This window comes from Lachnellula hyalina, assembly GCF_007821495.1.
Source record: "Lachnellula hyalina strain CBS 185.66 chromosome Unknown contig00016, whole genome shotgun sequence".
Lineage (NCBI taxonomy): Eukaryota > Fungi > Ascomycota > Leotiomycetes > Helotiales > Lachnaceae > Lachnellula > Lachnellula hyalina.
The window spans coordinates 257,810-278,397 of record NW_022157130.1 but is presented as its reverse complement, the minus strand read 5'-3'; the positions used below and the strand labels follow the sequence as shown (position 1 = coordinate 278,397).

The window sequence follows — 20,588 nt, the reverse complement described above, 5'->3', positions numbered from 1 at the left end:
AATATAAATTTATAAGAGGGTAAAAAAGGAACGCCTCGCTGGTTATGCAGAAAGTGTGAATAAACTCCAATGGCAATGCATCCAATCCTTCCCACTTTGTCTCGCTTATGCCTGTCTACTCTAACAAGTATCAACAAAATATACAAAACGCTCTCGTAGGCCGTAAGGTCTTCTTTAATCGCTACGCAGATAGTTAGTATTACGTTTCTTCAACATGCCGAGGTGATGCGACTTACTAAATCTGTAGAGGGGCTACTTGATCTACCTGGTAGAGCCAATTTGAATTCAACTCCTCTTTGATCAGCCAGTCATATGGGAATGAAACAAGGTGTCCTTGAATCATGCTGAGCAACTCTTCAACATCGCTTGAACTGAGTAAGTCATCGCTAGCATTAAAGCCTCTTCGGCTGCCTTTCGTCCCTCGGCGACGCTTCTTCATGGAGTTCTGATTAATTTGCGAGGACGGGGCCTTATCTGATGGCGTCGAGGAAGAAACTGTGACTCTCCTAGCGTCAGGTTCTGTGGCTTTTTCTGCATCTGAGTGCGGGGGGTTCAGGGTAGAGTCCAGAGAGGGGAATGCCTCATTCCCGGTTGGTTGTTCTGGAGATGCGGCTTCATCTGATCTGCCTAGAGCGGCTTTCTCATCTATCCCATCGACCTGGCCATTGATTTGAGTGTTCTTGGTGTTGCTGGTGTCAAGAGGCTCAAGTCCCTTGCTGGCATTGTCTGCCCAGTCTGCCACAGTGCCAAGTGGATGGTGACTGTCATTGGAGTGTGTGTTAAATTTCTCGGCGATGCTGCTGAGTCCTTGCCCAATTGCACCTACACCAGTGACCGATGCTGCCACTGCTGCTGTCGTTGTCGCTGTCGCTGATATTCCAGGGGGTCCACTTTTGCTAACCGTTTCCTGTTCCTCACGCTCTGTGCTCTTGACTCCCTGAGACTGGGCAAATCTCTCGGCGTAGGCAATAAATTGTGTGTACTCATGCCAGTTGGTGACCTCACTGTCGGGATTGCATCGGAAGACCCGCCTGAATATCTTCGTATTGTTTTCCGCAATCAGACGCCAGGTATGTTCGAAGAAAGAAAGGTTCAGAGGATCCCGCATGCAATCTTTATCAACCTGAGCGAGTTTGAGATCGGCAGTCACAGGGTTGAAGGCCTTCGGCGCAGCATTCCCATGGGAGTCTACTTGGACAGGCGGCCCGCCAATATCTGTATCATCAATGATAGGAAGGGAAGGAAGTTGAGATAGCTGAGGCAGACCCATTTGCTCTGTGGTCCTTCTGAATAGCCCAGGCATAGGTGGAAGGACGTCATGAGTGCCATGCCCTTCGAGCCCGTGATCATAATGAGGTGAAGAAATGCGAGTGTGGCGCTTTTTTGGATGGTTCACAGTTCCTTTACCCTCTGGTGCGATATCTGCAATCAGCACTTCTCGACCTCCATCCACTACTTTCGAGTCCCGCCCACGAACAGTCCCAGTTTGCTCGGCAGCCTTTAGTTGATCTTCACCCTCCCCATCGACTTCGGCAGCATGTTCCTTGTTCCCAGTGACTCTATTGTCGCTGGTGACCCCCTTGAATCTGCTTGGTTGAAGATTAGGATTGTCTTCTTGTTCCCAATCAATATCATGATTGAAACTGAGGCTGCGTTCTGCATTGGCAATCCTTGCGGCTTGGTCGGGGGTTAGAGGTTGTACTGCAGGTCTAGCCATTCCCCAATCGGAATCGGAGTCATCCTCTCTGTAGATGTTGTCCATCTTTGATTCGTATTCGTCTTCCTCTTTGTCAAGCTCTGCTCTTCGATCGTCCTCCATGACTTCATCAACATCAATCCCAAGATGCTCCCTCATCAGTCGCATGCGCAATGTATGAGCAAAGCGTCCCACGAGATATGGTTCTCCATCCATAGTCGACCAAAGCATATCGGTATCGCGAACTACAGCAGCACACTCGGAATCCCTGATACCCAACATAGATCTTTCGTTGATGTTAGCTGAACCAATCAGCGCAATTCGATCATCGACAATGATGACCTTGGCGTGGATATACAACTGCTCAGTGACCAGCGTCTTCTTAGGGCCAATTCTACCCCACGATCGCAGACTGTAGAATGAGACGAAATCCTCTGGCTCAATTCCCTGGCTTCTCAAACGGCCAAAGATGGAGCCCTCTCCGCGACAGATACTGCGGAATTGGCACTGCATGATCAATCGAACACTAGTACCCTCGGGCTCATCCACCGTATTTTGGAAACCAGGCATTAAGGGGATGACTATAACACATCTCCAACTTTCATTGTTTTGAAAGGCACGGACTGCTCGTTCAACTATAGCGTCTCCGATTTTATTGATAATCTTGACGTTCATCGTTTCAGTACTAGTGATGAAGAACTGATTTTCAATATAAATGAAGTGCTCCGATTCCTCAATCATTTTGCAGTATGCATTCATGATGCTGTGCTCGGTTTCTGTGACTCCAAGAGACCAGTCTGAGGCTGATCGCAAAATCTGAACTTCACAAGTACCCGTGAGGCCGAGAGCCTCGAGGTCTTCTGGTTTGTAATCAGGCGGTGGAAGCAAAAATGGCGTTGGTCTTGTGGGCTTTCGTCCTCTAAGCACGTAGTTCCATCTTTGGACGAAATGGCGGGTCAAGTCTCGGGCGGGTTGACCAACGACCTGCATAGAAACATCGTGCCATGGCATCCTAGGAACCTTAGAACGATCATACATCTCAGCATATGGCTCATTTAATTGGTAGAAATCCTGGACTCGGGGGTTGGAGTAGTCTTTTCCAGGCCACAGCTGACAATGATCAGCATCTTTTGGCAAGTCCGACTGCTCAAACCCAGTTGGCTTATCATCCACGACGGAGTGTTGCGGTGTATCCCAACGGCCAAAGCAGAGATCGATACCACCTACAAAGGCAACAGTGTGGTCAACGATGCAGATTTTTTCGTGATGTGCGAAGAAGAACTGATTCTTCTTAAATTGATTGGGCGACCGCTGTACGAAGATGTTCGGGTGCAAGTCAAGCATAGAGAATTTGGTGAACTCGGAATCGATTGGGATAGCAGCTTCGACATTCCTGTAAATGATAATGAAAACCTTAACGCCTTCTCGGGCCTTTCTCTGGAGCAATCTATCCAATCGCCACTTTTGACTAATCGCGGCAGGCCTTCGCATGTATAGTTGGGGACTAAGCCACCAATCGTGAATGTAGATCACGTCTTTAGCCATGTTGATGGCTCTTGAGACATTCCACATGTAGTCTCTGCCGTCCACTAACCACTGCGCGTATACACCGGTTCGAACAGGGGCGAAACTTCCAAAGCGATTTTCTTTAGCCCAGGGCGTGTTGCCCACCATGTATGTCAAAGACTCTTCAAATTGCCTAAGTTGACGCTCGTTCTTTGCCAGAAGCTTAATCTTGCGTTCGGAATTCTGTAGCTTCAGACTGTGGTGCTGTGGGTGTTTGGCGGACGATTCGGCTTTAGCTAGGAGCTCTTTGCCGCCCATCTCGGTGATTTTTCGACGTTTCTTTTGTATTTCGAACTTGGGGTCTACTAAGTAAACGTCGTAAATGTGCATATTTTCGGGAGAATCGATGCAAACGATATAGCTATGTCTCACTAAAAACCATTTGGGTGAGTGCCGTGCGAAGACATTTTTTGGAGTCAGCAGTCGTCTGAAATCCAAGCCCTTCGAAGATTGGATGACTAGAAAGCCCTCCTTGCCATGGTAGCTACCTTCAGCAGCCAGCCGGACTCCTAAAGCAGAAAGTTCCAAAAATCTACAAAGTCTGTTGCTATCGGGTCGGAAAATGAGCCAATGGATCATTTCTTGAAGATACTGCTCTAGCCTTCGTCGTTGCCTCTCATTGTATTGTTTTGTTCCCTGCACGCCTCCAGCTGCCGCATTTGGTCCTGCCACGATGGATTTCTTTCTTGAGCTGCTGAATGAAGGTCGTCGCTTGCTCTTCTTTTTTGGCTCGGTTTCGCTATGCGTAGCTTCACCCACGGTTTCATCCACGCGGATGGGATCTGCTTCATCCTCTTCCTCATCACTGTCGCCCAACCCTCGGAAGCCTCGGAAATAAGGGAAAGCCGATTTTGGAAATCGAGGTTGCTTCGCTTTCTTCGTTCTTGCAGTGGTGTTGGTTGGGTTCAACCTGTCGCTGCGTCCTTGAATCTTATACCGTATATGTAGGTTTGAAAAGTCTCGCAGCGAACGATCAATAACCCACGACATCCTATTTAGGCCATTTCCGTACTCTAGCTCAATTCTGAAAACAAGGTGCCTCTCATTATCACCGGGGTCTTCGATACTAGGTCTGCTATCGGTGACACGCAACTTGATCTGTTCAAGAATGACTGGTATCCTCCTGTTTCCGTGATCGTCCCTTTGAATCATACTCGCAAACATGAGTACAGCTGGAGTTCCAGCACGTAGTTCAGCCATCAGCTCAGTAGATTTAATATAATCATGCCTGTGCTCCTTTTCCTTCGCCGACCCTAAAAGCTTCAAACCATGCTTGAGCATTCGCCATCTTTGGGCCCCGAAAGTAGCAGCCCGCTCGCCAGCCAGGAAAGGTCGCCTTGGCGTGGTATTCTCGCCTTCGCTCTGACCACCTCCAAATCCAGTCAACGCGCGCCTAAAATTGCTTGGTCTCCGTGGTGTTGCGGTTCCATCAAAATCACCTGGAGTGTTTCCACCGGAATTTGTCAAGCCACGAGGCCCAGATAACCATGAGCTTCCCCGCCTCCAACCACTTTGATTGAGTCGATCTCGACCTTCGCCTTCAGACAAGTGCCCCCGCTGTTCCAATGAACCATCCGTAGCCCGTCGACTCAGGAAAGGATAAGGCCGACTGCTCCCACCAGGAGAATCTGCATTCCCCATGCCACGAGCTCTTGGTGTATTTGGAACCGTTTGACTTTGACCGTTGGTTTCATTGTCTTGAAACTTTCGCATTCGGCGTTTCCGTTTGGTTCTTTTGACATCAGCTGCAGCATTTTCATCAGCGGTCTCCTCCGCATCAGCATCACTATCTTCCTCTTGTAATGTGTGTGGAAATCGATTCAGACGGTCTGCGCTTGGTGAGAGTGGAGCGGATCCTGTGCCATCCTCGCCGTAATTCGTAGGATTGCTCTGACTTCTCATATGTGTCTGCAACCCGCTTGTAGAAGCCAATGCCTTCAACTTTGACATCAAAGACTGGCCTCTGCGGTCCCTGCCAGCCGCGTCGCCATCTTCCGCCAAGCCCCATGAATCTTGTCTGTTATGACCTGAACCACCAGCGGTATAATCCGGCCTTACAAACTGTACACTTCTTCGTCCGGGTGGTGTTGCAGTGCCTGCTGTTGTTGCTGCTGGTGCTGTGGCATCTTTGAAAGTTGCGGGTGGTTTCAGCGCCGAATGTCTTACGGAAGACGTGACATTGTCGGTCGCAGAGCCGTTCACCACAATTTCTCCGTCGTGCGGGTGGCCTCTATTCAAATAGTCTGGCGCTTCGATGGGGGACTTGCTCGTATTGACATTAGACGCGGTGGGAGAGTGTGCAAAATCATGGGAGGTTCCGTCGGGATTCAACTCTGTCCGCAAACCTGAATGTCGTACAGTCGCTGACCCGTTCGCATGTGTGTAGAGCGGCGATTCTGCCCGTGGGCTCTTAGAAATGGGTGGACTAGATTCCTCATTGTGCTGTGCCATGCTGAAGCTTTGCCTTCTTCCCAAACCCCTTTCCACACGCGCGAATCCCAAGCAGTGTCCTTTGAAGGGCTACACGTAAATATTTACACGTTGTATGTGTAGTTCATGGCGGATAATCCAGTCCACTAAAATGTTCAGGGTCCAGGGCACAAGTAGACGGAAATGGCTAAGGGTCTAGGGGTTGTTTTAGGGGTGGTGTTGGATGTTGACCGGGGATTCGTGGCACCGTCAACACGAACGCTGCGGGATTGAACGGTTCTCTTCGCGGAACAAGCAGGACAGATTCCAAACACCAAGTAGATATATCAAAGCAAAGGCTCGAATTCCTGTCAAACAATTGCAATGTTCTCGTACTGCGTCGGGAGGTCGGAAGTGAGCATCGAGCTTGCGCTGATCCAGTGGAAATTAAATGTTTGGCCCGAGCGAGTACTGGCGACGGCGGATGACGTTGTGGTGTTTGGTGTTTCTCGGTCGACCTGCACTTCTTACTCCGTACAATAATATAGTGTATGTAGTACAGTATGAGAGTAAATAACCCTACAAGCTCTCTTCTTCCATAATCCGACAAGAAGAGCCTCCAAGGTTATATTCATCAATTTCGAGTGTTCTTGTTCCTATCATATTTATTGACTTGTTTGTTTGTTTATTTCCTTCTTCATACACTTCGATTGCTTCTTCCCCTCCTCTCCTACCGCAACCATGGCTACTCCAAACCCTCTTCAAGATCCCCCCTCAGAAACACCTCCTTCTGTCTCCATGAAGACCTTCCATATTGCCGGAATCCTAGCAGATGTATACGGTCTCGACGAAGTATCGCCATCCTGTAAATCAATCTCATGTCTCTGGCTTCTCCATCCTCGACTGCAGACAAAAGAACTCATGGGGACAGTGGCCTCCACATGCATCAGTGATTGGAACCAGCGCGCCCCAGGAGACCGCAAGGTCGGACTTATTGCATTAGCTTTTGATCAGAGGAATCACGGGACTAGAGAGGTCAAGGCAATTGCAAACGAGGCGTGGAAATCAGGGAACGAGACTCACGCACAGGATATGTTCAGGTATTTATTTGGCTTTCCCGTGCTTGATGTTTACTTCTGACTGTATCAGTATTTACCACGGTACTGCTCTTGATACCAGTCTCCTGATAAACCACCTGGGCTCATATGTCTTCAATGAGCCAGATGCTCCGCCAATCGAGCAACATCTAGTTATGGGCATTTCATTAGGCGGGCACGCTGCGTGGCAGGTTTTATTCGGAGACCCAAGGGTGACGGCAGGAGTTGTGGTTATTGGTTGTCCGGACTATATGAGTAAGTCATTTACTGCTTTCTTTCCAAAAGATTTCAAGGGCGTGGAAACGTGCTATATGTCAGATCATCCATGGAGGACCAAAGTATCAAATATGTATTCCTTGATTCCTCTTCTAGTCAAGTGACGTGGACAATTCTCGCTCATGAACAACTCTTGTAATTCTTATATTTGACTTCCTACATCTTCATTTCATAGTAGACTTCAACAACTAAACCTCAAACCCAGGAATAATGACCGATCGAGCCCGCCTCTCCAAACGCTCCACCTTCACCACCACCGAGGACACCCCCGAAGCATCCTTCCTAGGCAGTCCCGACTTCCCCCGCTCCCTCATCACCGCATGCTCCAAGCATGACCCCAAAGCCCTCCTCTTCGGCACCTCTCCCATCCCCCCTTCCTCCTCCTCTTCCCCTTCACCTCCTCCTCTCTCAACCTCGGAACAAAACCGCATCCGCCCCCTTCTCAACACCTCGCTATCAGGAAAACGCATCCTAGTCTGCTCCGGCGGCGCAGACAAGCTCGTACCGTACCATTGTTCCGAGCCTTTCCTGCGCTTCTTGAAAGACGCTACGGAGACGGGCGGCTGGTATGCGGATGGGGACGTGGTGCTTGAGGATCGGGTTTATGAGGGGGTTGGACATGCGTATAGTGAGGGCATGGTGAGGGATACGACGAGGTTTGTTAGGGATGCTTTGGTTGATGGGGCGAGGGTTCCGATTAGTTCAAATTTGTAGTTGGGTATGTCATGGCTTCTTTTAATGATTTTCGGTTGCTGTTAAGAGGGGTTAAGTTCGTTTTCCTTTTTTTTTAATTTCCTGAAGCGGCAAATCCATAACAGTACCCCGGTTAAGCTCTCTCGCGCCATCGTATCCATGATACAAGATACCACACCCAATATTGATATCTCCAAGCCTGCAAGCCCAATTCCACCTCTGCAGCATTTATCAAATCCTTCTCGACCACTGCCCCAAGCCCTTTTCATCATCCTCGAAAGCTTTTAACCACACCTTTTAACAAAGCACCTCCAGCGCTCCTCATCCTGCACGTATCAAAACACATGAGTCCTTCCCCAAAACCTCTCCCAAGCATCATAGTCCACCTCCCTCAACGAATCATTCATGATTAGATCTCTAGCCTCCACATACCACTCCATTCCCATCCCAAAGGGCCGTGGTAGCAGACTCTTGGATAACTTGTGGTCCTTCCATCTAGCGACTAGTTCGCCATGTCGACATACGTACTTCTGTTTATCGACGTCGTGGGTTCCTGAGCTTCCGTATGTATCGGCGTTGAGGAACATGGGTGGGAAGTGTCCCCATTGGCTGTGGATGCAGAAACCTGTAACGGCGGAGCGCCATGGCATATGAGTGTTCGTTGTTAGTAGTACTCATTGCTTATTCTAAAGAAATTTGAAGTTCGGAATTATCTTGCAATGGCTATCAAACTCCCTCAACATTCGCAAATGATATCATACTATGTTCACAAACGCGTGCTTGGAAAGGTTCATCGGCTTACCTAGAGAAGAAAGTATATCGAGGGCCAACCCAGTCCCCTAACAATTCATAGAGAAATACTGAATTATCCTTGCCCGATGCATGGGCACCGAGTTTTGTAGAACACGTGAGGGGTATCCTATCAGGATGAATAGTCTTGAGGAGAGTCCATAGAACGCGGCAGGTAAGACCAAGACAGACTCCCGTGGCAGCATCGAGGTTTTCGAAAAGAACTAGCAAGAGGTCCGCAGAGAAGTTGTGGAAGTTGAGAAGCTGATGGGTAGAGTGGCTCGACTTCTCCTTTGAGGGATTAGACTTCTCTGGAGAATGATCCATGGATGTTTCGGGTGATATTTGTTAGATACCGTATCTATACCGACTGAAAATAATGGCAAGAATTCCAAAAGAAGTTGATAGTTGAAGTTTGTAACGTTGTTGCAGATAACGAAGGATCTGGTAGGCAACGATGCCACAATATAGGCATATTTCCTACCATTTGGGAAGGCACCATCCTTGAAGCTTCTGCTAGCTCTTTCAACCTCTCACGAACCTCAACTCAGATCACCTGTCTACTTGAACGCCTATCACCCCTTCCCAAGGCTTTCGATCTTCTACCAACACCTCTTCAACAACCTCCCCTCTCAAAACCTCACTTTTCACTCCGCTCTTTCCCCTCTCCTCCTCACTTTCAAAAAATAACTGACTCACCTTCCACGGATTCCGTTCCCTCCTCTTCCCCCTAAGCTTTTCCCCCGTCCCCATCAGATCCTTCTCCCATTCCCCAAACCCCCTCTCCTTCTCTCCCCTCCTCACACTCGCACACCGCTCTGCATCAAACCCAACACTGCCCTCGTCCATATACTCCGGATCCACCCCCCACAAACCGCACCCTCTCCCTCGGCCACCTCATAGCCGGCACATGCAACTCCAAAAACCTCGCCTCCTTAAACGCATGACTAACAACTGTAACCATCTCCGGCCACTTCCCCACCTCCATCCAAAAACACAGCACGCCAAAAACCAGATTCGCAAAACTATCCAAAGCCTGCTCCTCAAGCAATATTCTCCCCCTCAAATCCCCATCTCCATCTAGTCCCCAAAACCCATTATCGACACACAGATCCAGATAAGACCTCGCCTCAGACTTCCTCGTTTCAGCCCGCGTGCTCGAGCCTGAGAGGACGAGGAGCGCGGACGGGGTGGATGAGAGGAGGGCCAGCGCGGTTGTGATGTGGGAGGTGAAGGTTGGTGTTTCGTTGGTCTGGAAGGGCGCTATGAGCCATTCTGATTCTGAGATGCCGTGGGTTGGACCGCCGAGGTAGATGGCGTGGCAGCAGACGAGGATTAGGTGGGTTGGTACAACTACTGGTTTATTTGAGGTCATGATGGATTTATTAGGGTGAGAAGGCACTGGGAGTTTATTTGTGGGAATTCATAGAAAGATGAGTGGAAGGGAACATAATATAATGTTACTATATATGAAAAGAGAAAGTTGGAGATGAGAGAAAGATCTGGGCTGTCAATAAGTAGGAATATACGGAGGTAGTTGGCGTGGCTCGGGTCGTGCCGAGATCAGATCGAGCCAATCAGGACTCGATATAAGGCTGCTCACAAACTTACACCTTGTATACTGTGCCTCTTAGCTTGTATGGTGTGTGATCTATGCAAACCGCTTGGTAATTTCTGTTGATGTAAATCAGAAAAAGACAGAGTTATTAGAGCAAAATGAAAAAGTTCCTTCACAACTAGCCGCTCTCGCTTCCCGAAGCCGAAGCAAGCCGACCCCAAACCCCTGAAAATCTTCCCCCTCCAGCTTTCTTATACACTCATCAACCTCCACGTGAGATCAAAAAACAACCGCAATCATGGCAACAGACCAAATCTCCATCCTCTTCGTCTGCCTAGGAAACATCTGCCGCTCCACAATGGCCGAAGGCATCTTCCGATCCATGGTCTCGAAACCACCCTACAAAGCCCTTGTCTCGGAAGTCGATAGCTGTGGAACTGCAGCTTATCATACGGGATCGAGTCCTGATTCTCGAACCATGTCAACGTTGGAGGATAATGGGATTACGGACTATGAGCATGCGGCGAGGAAGGTGAGTGGAGTGGGGAGAGGATGGGGTTCAAGGTGCTGGATATTTGTTGACGGGGGATAGATTCACGTGTCGGATTTCCAGAAGTTTGATTATATTTTCGCTATGGTGAGTGAAGTGCTTTTCTATTCCTAGAATATCTTGCAGGTTTGGAGATATTTAATATGTGCAAAAGCAAGCTTTCACCAAATTTCCTTGTTTTCATGTTATGGGGTGGCAAAGAAAGAACCCTGGCTCACACTTCATAGGACCGCGACAATCTTCGAGATTTGCAGAGAGTCCATGCAAGAGCGGGTGGCAAGGCTAAAGTCATGTTGTTTGGAGAGCATGCTGGGAAGAAGAAGGCTGAAGAGGTTCAAGATCCTTATTACGGGGCAAGGGACGGGTTCGAGATTGCCTACGAGCAGTGTGTAAGATTCTCTAAGAACTTCTTGCAGGAGGTCTTTCCTGATGTCAAGGCTTGAAGGGTGTTTCCTGTCAAGGACTGGGGGTTTTGGAGTATGGAGTATGGGAACAGAGAGAGGCTCGGGCTGGATTGGAATGAAGATAGAAGGGATAAGGTATCTCAAGGCAACAGTCAGCCTGCCTGTCTTAGATAAACCGTCTAAACAGTCTGAACGGCATAACCATTCTCGGCATGTTTTGAGTCCCGAGGGCTTAGCATCGAGATCTCCTCAGCATGCGTCGTCACATGCATCTGAGCAAACAATTGATGGTTAACGAGACCCAATGAGATTCTCTCGATGTCTTTACCCTTTGCATGTTCTTCAAAGTCATGCCCCAGATGGTCGTGGTCTTGGCTACCAAAGCACTAACCCGATCTTCTCCATTACTCGTAGCGGACACAGCCTCGCAGCTTTGACGTTGAGCTGACGCGCTACTGGGCGTGGCTTGTTCGTGCGGGGAGGCTGATTCGTGTTCTGTGGCGTCGTTTGCCTTTGCTGATTTGTTGCATGCAATCTGCTATTTCAAGAACGGAAAAGGCTGGAGAGAAATGGTGGTGATACGCAGTACTCCGTACCTCGTATTTTTGATCCGTAAGTCTGATATTCCCGCTGTTTTTACTCCATATATGTCTATTCCGTACCAATCAAAGAGCTCCGATCCGACAATTAAAGGGAGTTTAAGCGTCTATACTAGGGTGAAGAGCCTGTTAGACTTGGAGAAATCTATCTATGTACGCTAAGTGTCAGCTTTAGAAAAAGGCGAGTAATTTCAGCCCCATGTCTCAAAACCGTCTAGATTGCGGCCGTGATACAGTATCAGCTCGTACTTCGTACATTATTACATAAACTAACGACCTCTGCATTTTCTTTCTTGGAGTCTTCTTGAACGAACCTGCTCTCCTCTCCTCTCGTCTCCTCTCGTCTCCTCTATTTCTCCTCTGGTTCGTTGATTGAAGAAGGTGGCATCCTGTAATTAACTTACTCTGAAACTGTGGTACAGGCCTTGGCATCTCAATCACCCGCATCGGATTAGAAGTATCTGGCTAGCCGACCCCTGTTGCCCAGGAGATCTCCTGAAACACCTCTCGAATTGAAGCGTCACCTGCACTGAAGCCTCCTATTATTGCTATCATTATTCCTACTCGTACCCAGAAAGAATGAGAATCTAGCCAACTAGGAAGTAAGAAAGGCGTCCATCCATCCATCCCAGCCATACCAAAAACCGACCGGTTGTGTGCACATCATCAACGCAGGCTGCGCGGCATTGGCATTGACATTGGCATTGGCATTCCTCTCTGCCCCCCGTCTAGGATTTCTCCAACCCCACCAGTGCAGCACATATAACGGACCAGGATGTCTTATAGTCGTTTAGGTAAGTCCTTCATTTCTTAGATATATTCACGGCTCTGCCAGCTACTTTCAGTCACCCGCCGGTTCTGTGATGTGGTGGGAATGTCCTCAAACCGATCAACATTCACAGCTCGTCCTTTACGTACGCTAGTCATCCAGTATATTTAGATCGGCGCGCAAACTGAGGATTCCTTGATGGAACACGTACCTTCTCTTCAAACATCTCCTGCATAGTACAGGATCTGCAGAGCTTTCTTCGACGTTCGCATAGAGTCTGCGACTCCAAGACTTGTAAACAACATCTAACCTCTCCCCTCAAATAGACGAGCCGGACCATCGTCCTCACCCAGACGACGACCACTACGAGATGGCGGGTCGCCCAAATCCAGCGCATCAAGGGTACCACTTGGAGGATCCGCAGCAGCAACCATATCGAGCGCATTCTACTTCTCCAGGACCTGGGCTCCAGCATAATCTAGAGATTCCTATGGGACCTGGACCACAGCGATATGGAACACCCAGCGACAGATTGGCGGCACAACCTACAGTAAGTTGCTGGCGCTATATAAAGCAGAATATAGACTTACCAGAGTGCTGTAGTACTCGGTCGAAAACATCAACAATTCATATGGCCATAATGAAGAATACGAACAACACTACCCCCTCAACCCCGATCATAATTATTCCCAAGACTATGCATTAAATCCCCAGCAACACCACGATGCATACTACCAACCCCCCTACCAACCATCCCCGCACGAAGAACACCCTTTGACGACCTTCCCCTCCCAACCTGATGGCTATTTCGACGATGATGACCATCGCCCAATACTGCAAGCACAAGACAACGCTTATGGACCAGACCCTCACTCTGTTCCGGAGGAAGAGTACAAGGACTATGATGGATCAGGTGTTTCGCCTGCGCCAACTCCAGTTCCTGGACCTGGACTCAAGAGATATAAGACGGTGAAGGAGGTACAGCTGTTCAATGGTAATCTCGTGCTTGATTGCCCAATCCCACCAAGACTTCTGAACGCGGTGCCGCATGCTCAGCCGCCGGAGCGAGATGAGTTCACCCATATGCGATATTCAGCGGCAACCTGCGATCCTAGCGAGTTCTATGAGGAGCGATTTACTCTGCGACAAAAGCTATTTGCGAAGCCCCGACATACTGAGCTTTTCATTGTGGTTACCATGTACAATGAAGATGATGTGCTATTTGCGCGGACAATGAGTGGTGTTTTCAAGAATATCGAGTATATGTGCTCACGGAAGGATAGCAAGACGTGGGGAAAGGATGCGTGGAAGAAGATTGTAGTTTGCGTGGTCAGTGATGGTCGTGCGAAGATCAATCCGCGAACAAGAGCTGTTTTGGCCGGTATGGGTGTCTACCAGGATGGCATCGCCAAACAACAGGTCAATAAAAAGGACGTGACAGCACACATTTACGAGTACACTACACAATGCTCGATTTCAGTCAAGAAGGACATTGTGGAAATTCGCCAAGGGCAACAGCCAGTACAGATGCTTTTCTGTCTCAAGGAGAAGAATCAAAAGAAAATCAATTCCCACAGATGGTTCTTCCAGGCTTTTGGACGAGTTTTGGACCCGAATATCTGCGTTCTTATCGATGCGGGTACCAAGCCTGGCAAGGACTCAATTTACCACCTGTGGAAAGCTTTTGATTTGGAACCCATGTGCGCTGGAGCTTGTGGAGAGATTAAGGCCATGTTGGGAGCTGGTGGAAAGCACCTGATTAACCCGTTGGTTGCAACTCAGAATTTCGAGTACAAGATGAGTAACATTCTTGACAAACCACTTGAGTCCGCTTTTGGATTCATTTCGGTCTTGCCAGGTGCTTTCTCGGCATACCGATATGTGGCTTTGCAGAACGACAAGGCAGGTAATGGGCCACTTGAGAAGTACTTTGCCGGAGAGAAGATGCACGGTTCCAACGCTGGCATTTTCACTGCCAATATGTACTTGGCTGAGGATCGTATTCTCTGCTTCGAACTGGTTTCGAAGCGGAATTGCCACTGGATTCTCCAATATGTCAAATCTGCAACTGGAGAAACCGATGTACCTGACACCATGGCCGAACTTATCTTGCAGAGACGAAGATGGCTGAATGGTAGTTTCTTCGCTGCCGTTTACGCTTTAGCACATTTCTACGAGATATTCCGAAGCGATCACAGTTTCTTGCGGAAGTTGATGTTCTTGGTGGAGTTTACATATCAAAGTATCAGCATGATCTTCGCTTGGTTCGGAATCGGCAACTTCTTCTTGGTTTTCCACATCTTGACTGTTTCTCTTGGCTCGGATAACCTGCTTGGTCTCGCTGGTAGGATTCTCGGTGTCGTCTTCGAATGGCTCTATTTGTTCACACTTCTTACGTGTTTCATACTGGCATTGGGTAATCGGCCGCAAGGATCAAATTTTGCCTACATGTCTATGGTTTATTTCTGGGTTGTCATCATGCTGTAAGTGCCTCTATCTCTGATAATTTTTTACCGAAAGCATACTAACATGTCCAGCTATCTTACATTTGCCTCGGTATTCATCACTGTCAAATCCATCACAACAGAGCTCAAGGACAACGACAACAAATTCAGCATATCTGACCTCTTCAAAAACCAAGTCTTCTACACCGTCATCGTCTCCCTGGCCTCAACCTACGTAATGTGGTTTGTAGCCTCATTCCTCTTCTTTGACCCCTGGCACATGTTCACCTCCTTCATCCAATATCTCCTCCTGACGCCCTCCTACATCAACATCCTGAACGTCTATGCCTTCTGCAACACCCACGATATCACCTGGGGTACAAAGGGAGATGACAAAGCCGAGAAGTTGCCTACCGCAACCTTGAAACCTGGTGGCAAAGTAGATGTCAACATACCGACTGATGACGGCGATCTCAACCAGCAGTACGAGAAAGAACTCGATGTCTTTAGAATCAAAGCTCCCGAGGAAAAGCGCGAGATTTCACCCAGCGAAAAGCAGGAGGATTACTACAAAGGATTCCGTTCCCGCGTCGTTATTTTCTGGCTGGTGTGCAATTTCGCCCTCGTTGCTGCTGTGCAGAGTACAGCTGGTGTAGAGCGCCTTTCTACTTCTAGCACGACGGACGACGCTACCAAGGAAGCCGCAGAGGCGACGCGGAAATCAACTATTTACATGGCTGTTGTGCTGTGGTCTGTTGCTGGGCTTAGTGCGTTTAAGTTTATTGGCGCCATGTGGTTTTTGATTGTCAGGATGTTTAGGGGAGTTTAGGTTGGTTTGCGGCGATTAAAGTTGGTGATGATGGACGGTTCATGCATGCGTGTTTTCCAAGAGATGAAATGAAACGGATCGCTGGATGTTTTCATCATTGTAGTTACACTAGTGTAGAATTTGCGTTTCCTTTGTTTTGCTGCTTGATTCTTCTTCTTCGGTTGAGAGCATGCAGAGGAATATCATGAAGTGCGAGGGCGCCTGGTCTGGAATGGAGCGCTACTGGAACGAACGAACGGACGTGGACTTACATAGTGGCATGACAATATACCCCTAAAGCATTATGTTTCTGGAACTGAGTACACAGCAGTATATCTGCAAAGCGAAGCGAAATACCTCTTTGTGAAATGTGTGAAAATGAATGAATGAATGATTGTTGTGGAATTATGGAGCGCTTGTCTAGTTTTCTAGGGGTTTATTTGCATTCTCGATTTGTAGGGTTTGATCTGTTTGGTTTGTTTGCTTGTGATATATCATTATCATCATCATATTGTATAGCATTAATCTCCCTCCCTGTATACACAAGAACCGGTTAGCTCTTCTCTATCTCCATCTCCATCTCCATCTCCATCTTCACAAAATAAAAGCCATTACAGTACTCGGAGACGCCTTACATCGAACAGAATATCGACACTTGTTACTATAGTAAGCTATCTATCATTCATCGCCTTTTGACTTTAATGTCATTGTTAATATCCAACACCACCTAGCATATATATATATGTATATATACTATAGTCATTATAACCGATGCCTGTCCTGTCGCAGCCACTTTTTTCTATCTATCTATCTCTCTATCTATCTATCTCTCTAATATAAGAAATTATGCAGAAGGGAGGAAGTATAACACCCACGCCATGAAGAAAGAGTTTACGCAATGCATGAATTATTATCTCCAGGTCATGAGTGTTGGTTTTATGAGCGAGATCAAGAAGGTTCTAAGATTCCATTCCATTCTTTTCAAATATACGAGTAGTCGAAGAACCGACTTGGAGTTCCCTCGCCGTCTCTTATACCCTTCCTTCCTTCCACCTTCTCTCCTCCATCTACCTCTCGTCCACGTAGTGATTCACAAGCATCTTACCCCCTCTCCATAGCCCCTTAATTCATACCCCCTCCATCACCTCCACTACCACCCCCATCAGTAGGCCACCCACCTCTCCCTCTCCTACGAACCCTCGCTCTCGCACGTCTAGCGCGTAGTCTGCTATATACAAGGCATGCTGCTATTAGGATGAGGAGTGCAGCTAGACCTTGTGTTGATAAGAAAGTAAGTTAGTTGGCTTTGAAGCTTGGGGGAAAGGAAAGGGGAAGTACAGATAATGAGCACGATTGTCGGGATTGAGATTTGGTGGAGTAGGGTGGTGTCTGGTTCGCGTTTTTAGTGTGAGGGTGAAGGTTGGGGTTGGACATTTTCAGGTTCGGTTTGTGGTGTGGATTGATAGATGGATGTGGACGTTGTTAGGGGTTGAGGTTGTTTGTAGATGTTGGTATGGGTATAGGTGTGGGTGTGGAAGTTGATATGGGAGTTATAAGGATGTAGGAAATGAATTGGGGAAGGGAATGGATGGGTAGATGGATGGATGGGATTCATAGGATTAGTTGGTGGGAATGTGATGTGAATAGCGGTAGAGAATGAATACATCGGGACAGACACAACGCTGTAACTTATAAGTCTTCTCACATAGTGTAATGCAATATAGCGAAGAGAATCAAGCATCTCTTCAACATACTGAGCCTATTACTCTTTCCCTATCTCTTAAGAGGATGTCAAGTAGATTACTCACTTACTCACTCAAAGCTAAGCAACCTCACCACCCAACCTCTCCAACTCGCCCTTCAAAAACTCCCCCGCATTAACCAGCTCCGTACTCCCCATACACAACCCTCCTCTTCCCTGCGCCCTTCTCAGCTCCACTTCCCCCAGCCCCAGTCCGTTTAGCCCACTCCTGCAAATTCCCATACTCGTCCATACTCCCGCCCCCAACCGTAAACACAACCGCCTCGCTAAACCCTTGGCGTCTCTGTCCAAACGTAGCGCCCATACCCGGTCCCATACCGCCCGGCATACTACTCCCCTCCTTCCTCGCCGCGCTAGGAGGTGGCATCGTACCCCTCGCATTAGCGCTTCGTGGATCGAAATATAGATAGTTTTCCGTCTTGGCTATAGCGGAGGATGATGCGGAAGCAGGGTCCATGAGTGACTCTGTGATTTTGGTTACGGTAAGATCCCGGTTTGCGGGGAGGAAGTTCTTCACGCCAGAGATTAGGGAGTCAAAGTTCGCGCCGACGCCGGTGTCTTTTAAGGAGGAGGTTAGTCGGTTGGAGATGCTGGAAAAGCGGCCGAATAGTTCGGTGCTGGCGGTGCTGGGTTGGGCTATGGCTTGGGAGGGTGCAGAGGTCATCATTGTCATGCGGGTTGTGGCGCGGACTCTGGGTGGGGATTAGATTGTGCTTGTAGAAGGGGGTTGTAAGGAGGACTTACTGTTTGACGTATGCGAGGGAGGTGGTATCTGCACCAGCTGCCTTGAGAGATTCCTCGAATTTCTCCATGTCGGTTCTGGAGACGTCTTGTTCGGTACTTAGGAACCAAATAATGAACAGTCGTAGCTTATCTGAAGGTTCTTTGCCCTTCGATTCGTCATTGAGAACTTCCAAGATTTGAGCTTTTGTCTGTTTCATGATCTGCTCTTCCAGTTGGAAGAAGTTGTCCAGTGATCGATTTTTGATACCGTTCAATAAACCGGCCAAGATATTCATATGCATATCCAGCACAGCTTTCCGTTCCCTTAATTCTGGTAGGAGGGTAATGGCTGCTTTTAGGTGTTGCGCCGAAGCGCTGGTATCGTTTTGGAGATCTTCTATTGATGAAGCTCCTGTTTTCTTCGTTATTTCGTTCGCATCATCCTTGTACCGTACCAACTCGGCGTCGATATCCTCTGCGACTTGCGGGAAAGGTACGCTGGCATTTTTGCTCCAGAAGAAGTCGTTCGATGTGAGATCGTATGCTTTCTTGGTCGTGCCCTTGGCAGGATTCTCCTCATCGACTGGAGTCTCGACAGTGATGCGGTTGAGTTTCATGTTCAAAACGTCATGTACAAGCGACTGGTAGGTCCATGAATGTGAAAGCATGGGTATTAAGTCTACATTCCGGTCCAGAATGACAAGGACGGGCCGCGATGAAGGTGTTCCTGATGCTGTCGAGGGTCGGTTTGACGGCGCAGAAAATAAGTTATCTTTCGAGTTTAAGATATGGTCTCGAAGTTTTCGGTCCAGCTTGGCAGCAATCATTTCCGCTGCCGCTCCTTTCGGGCAGCGTATAATGGGCATAACAGCTAGCAAAGGTTAGCAGTAGCTCTAGTAACATGTATTGCCAGGTGTGCGCACCCATAGTAACCATTACACTGAATAGCCCGCTCACAATCCTGTCTATTACATGATCTAATTCCTCGTCTTTCGTCTTTGCGCTGTTCAATGCCCAATATGTGTTTTCTTTTCCCATTCCCAGACTGAACAAATCTGGCTCTCCAACTATGAAGTTTAGGTATTGGTCGTAAAACTGTGAAATGTTTTCCGATGTCCCAGCTTCTGCTGTTTGTCTCGCAAAGTCTTCGAGGAGGGGTCTAGGTATTGAGGAGAGGAAGTTGATGTAGGCGGGGGAGTAGAGGCCACGAGAGAGGTCGGTGGTAATGGCATGTAGATTTGAGGGCGTAGGTTCGACCAGATATAGAACGGGGACATCTGGGATTGGATGGCGCGCAGAACCTATGTGCCTGACTGGTCAGTATTCTGTTTGAGTATTGCCAGTATTTCAAGCTCCTTCAAACATACATATGCATCGTAACCCCCCATGTTCGCAGATCATTGACCCTCAGCACACTACTGATTACATCTCGGCCCAAGTCGTCAAACACAAGAACTTTCCATATTGGATCTCCGTCCGAGTTCAGTAAAGGCGTGGATGGGACAGCTAGGCCATTGCTAGAGCTTTGTTCGGCGTGGCCATTGGCTGATTCTTCGGGTTCGTGATTCAAATTTAGCATGCGCTCAATCGATCCTAAAAAGGTATAAGCTTAGGTAAGTATCGGGTAGGTGGCATAAAGTCATACTGATCTGGCGGTCCCGCAAGGAATTGTGAGCGGATGCCATGGTTTGGTGAAGAGGGAAGGCTGCAAATCAGCCAGACTGTTGAAACGGTCGCATGTAATTTCCTCAGCTCCAGACGGGGCAGTTGGTATAATTTGGGACTGTAAAGTTGGGCCTGCGTATTCAGGCCAGATCATCAATCAGTGAAAGGACAATATCAAGTTCTTGAACTTCGAATGTTTCTGTACACCAGTCCAATCCAATCCAGTGTTGAAGCATGCGCTCACGCTAAGGATGTGAGAGGACCAATGCAGGTTAGCGCATAACCACTTGGCCGCCGCTGGTACCAACATTTAGCTGTCTCCTCATTTTCCGCGCCCGTCTAAAATCCATCCTCCTTCCCCAACGACATCCCTTCTCTCCTCCCATCCATTTGTTGTCCCCTCCAGCTCATCCATCCGGCTATCATGGCCACGACACTTAACAGATACAAATGATCGTATTTTATGAATCTTAACAGAACAAAAGTGAAGCAAGCGGGTTGAAGGTGTTGATTACGGTCGCTCGTGTCGCGGGAGAACAGACAGAGCAAATCTTGCCTTTAGAAAAGCAAGGGGTACGGTAACACCTTAACACTACACTACACTACACTTCATTGCACACATTCGTCTGTTTGAGGGTGAGAAGGAAGGAAGAAAGGCAAAGCGAGGCACAAATCATCATCATCATCATCATCGCATCGCGTCGCATTGCATTGCATTGTCACCTACCTGTCAAAGAAGGGTGGTGATGTGCGCGTGGGCGACAAGCCAAAATTCCATCC

At 48.2% G+C, this 20,588-nt stretch overlaps 6 protein-coding genes across 6 annotated transcripts; 3 read left to right on the top strand and 3 right to left on the bottom strand.

Moving 5' to 3' along the window:
* Positions 1-174: 174 nt before the first annotated feature.
* pld1 (Phospholipase D1) lies at positions 175-5,713 on the bottom strand (the record flags this gene model as incomplete). The annotated part of the gene is made up of 2 exons (XM_031146037.1): positions 175-181; positions 237-5,713. The coding sequence occupies 2 exons, from the start codon at positions 5,711-5,713 to the stop codon at positions 175-177; spliced, it is 5,484 nt and encodes a 1,827-aa protein (XP_031008359.1).
* Positions 5,714-6,412: 699 nt separating this feature from the next.
* On the top strand, positions 6,413-7,758 carry LHYA1_G001049 (uncharacterized protein; the record flags this gene model as incomplete). Its single annotated transcript, XM_031146036.1, has 3 exons — positions 6,413-6,771; positions 6,821-7,023; positions 7,250-7,758. The coding sequence occupies 3 exons, from the start codon at positions 6,413-6,415 to the stop codon at positions 7,756-7,758; spliced, it is 1,071 nt and encodes a 356-aa protein (XP_031008391.1).
* A 1,498-nt stretch (positions 7,759-9,256) lies between these two features.
* Positions 9,257-9,901, bottom strand: LHYA1_G001048 (Uncharacterized protein; the record flags this gene model as incomplete). Its single annotated transcript, XM_031146035.1, has 2 exons — positions 9,257-9,344; positions 9,402-9,901. 2 exons carry the CDS (start codon positions 9,899-9,901, stop codon positions 9,257-9,259), a joined length of 588 nt encoding a protein of 195 aa, XP_031008392.1.
* Positions 9,902-10,382: 481 nt separating this feature from the next.
* Positions 10,383-11,077, top strand: stp1 (Low molecular weight phosphotyrosine protein phosphatase; the record flags this gene model as incomplete). The annotated part of the gene is made up of 3 exons (XM_031146034.1): positions 10,383-10,616; positions 10,677-10,721; positions 10,862-11,077. 3 exons carry the CDS (start codon positions 10,383-10,385, stop codon positions 11,075-11,077), a joined length of 495 nt encoding a protein of 164 aa, XP_031008397.1.
* A 1,657-nt stretch (positions 11,078-12,734) lies between these two features.
* chsC (Chitin synthase) lies at positions 12,735-15,679 on the top strand (the record flags this gene model as incomplete). The annotated part of the gene is made up of 3 exons (XM_031146033.1): positions 12,735-12,956; positions 13,010-14,889; positions 14,944-15,679. Coding segments are annotated over 3 exons (2,838 nt in total), but the record flags the coding sequence as incomplete, so codon positions are not given.
* Positions 15,680-17,535: 1,856 nt separating this feature from the next.
* sly1 lies at positions 17,536-19,828 on the bottom strand (the record flags this gene model as incomplete). Its single annotated transcript, XM_031146032.1, has 5 exons — positions 17,536-18,112; positions 18,165-19,014; positions 19,067-19,452; positions 19,511-19,736; positions 19,789-19,828. 5 exons carry the CDS (start codon positions 19,826-19,828, stop codon positions 17,536-17,538), a joined length of 2,079 nt encoding a protein of 692 aa, XP_031008399.1.
* Positions 19,829-20,588: the final 760 nt, after the last annotated feature.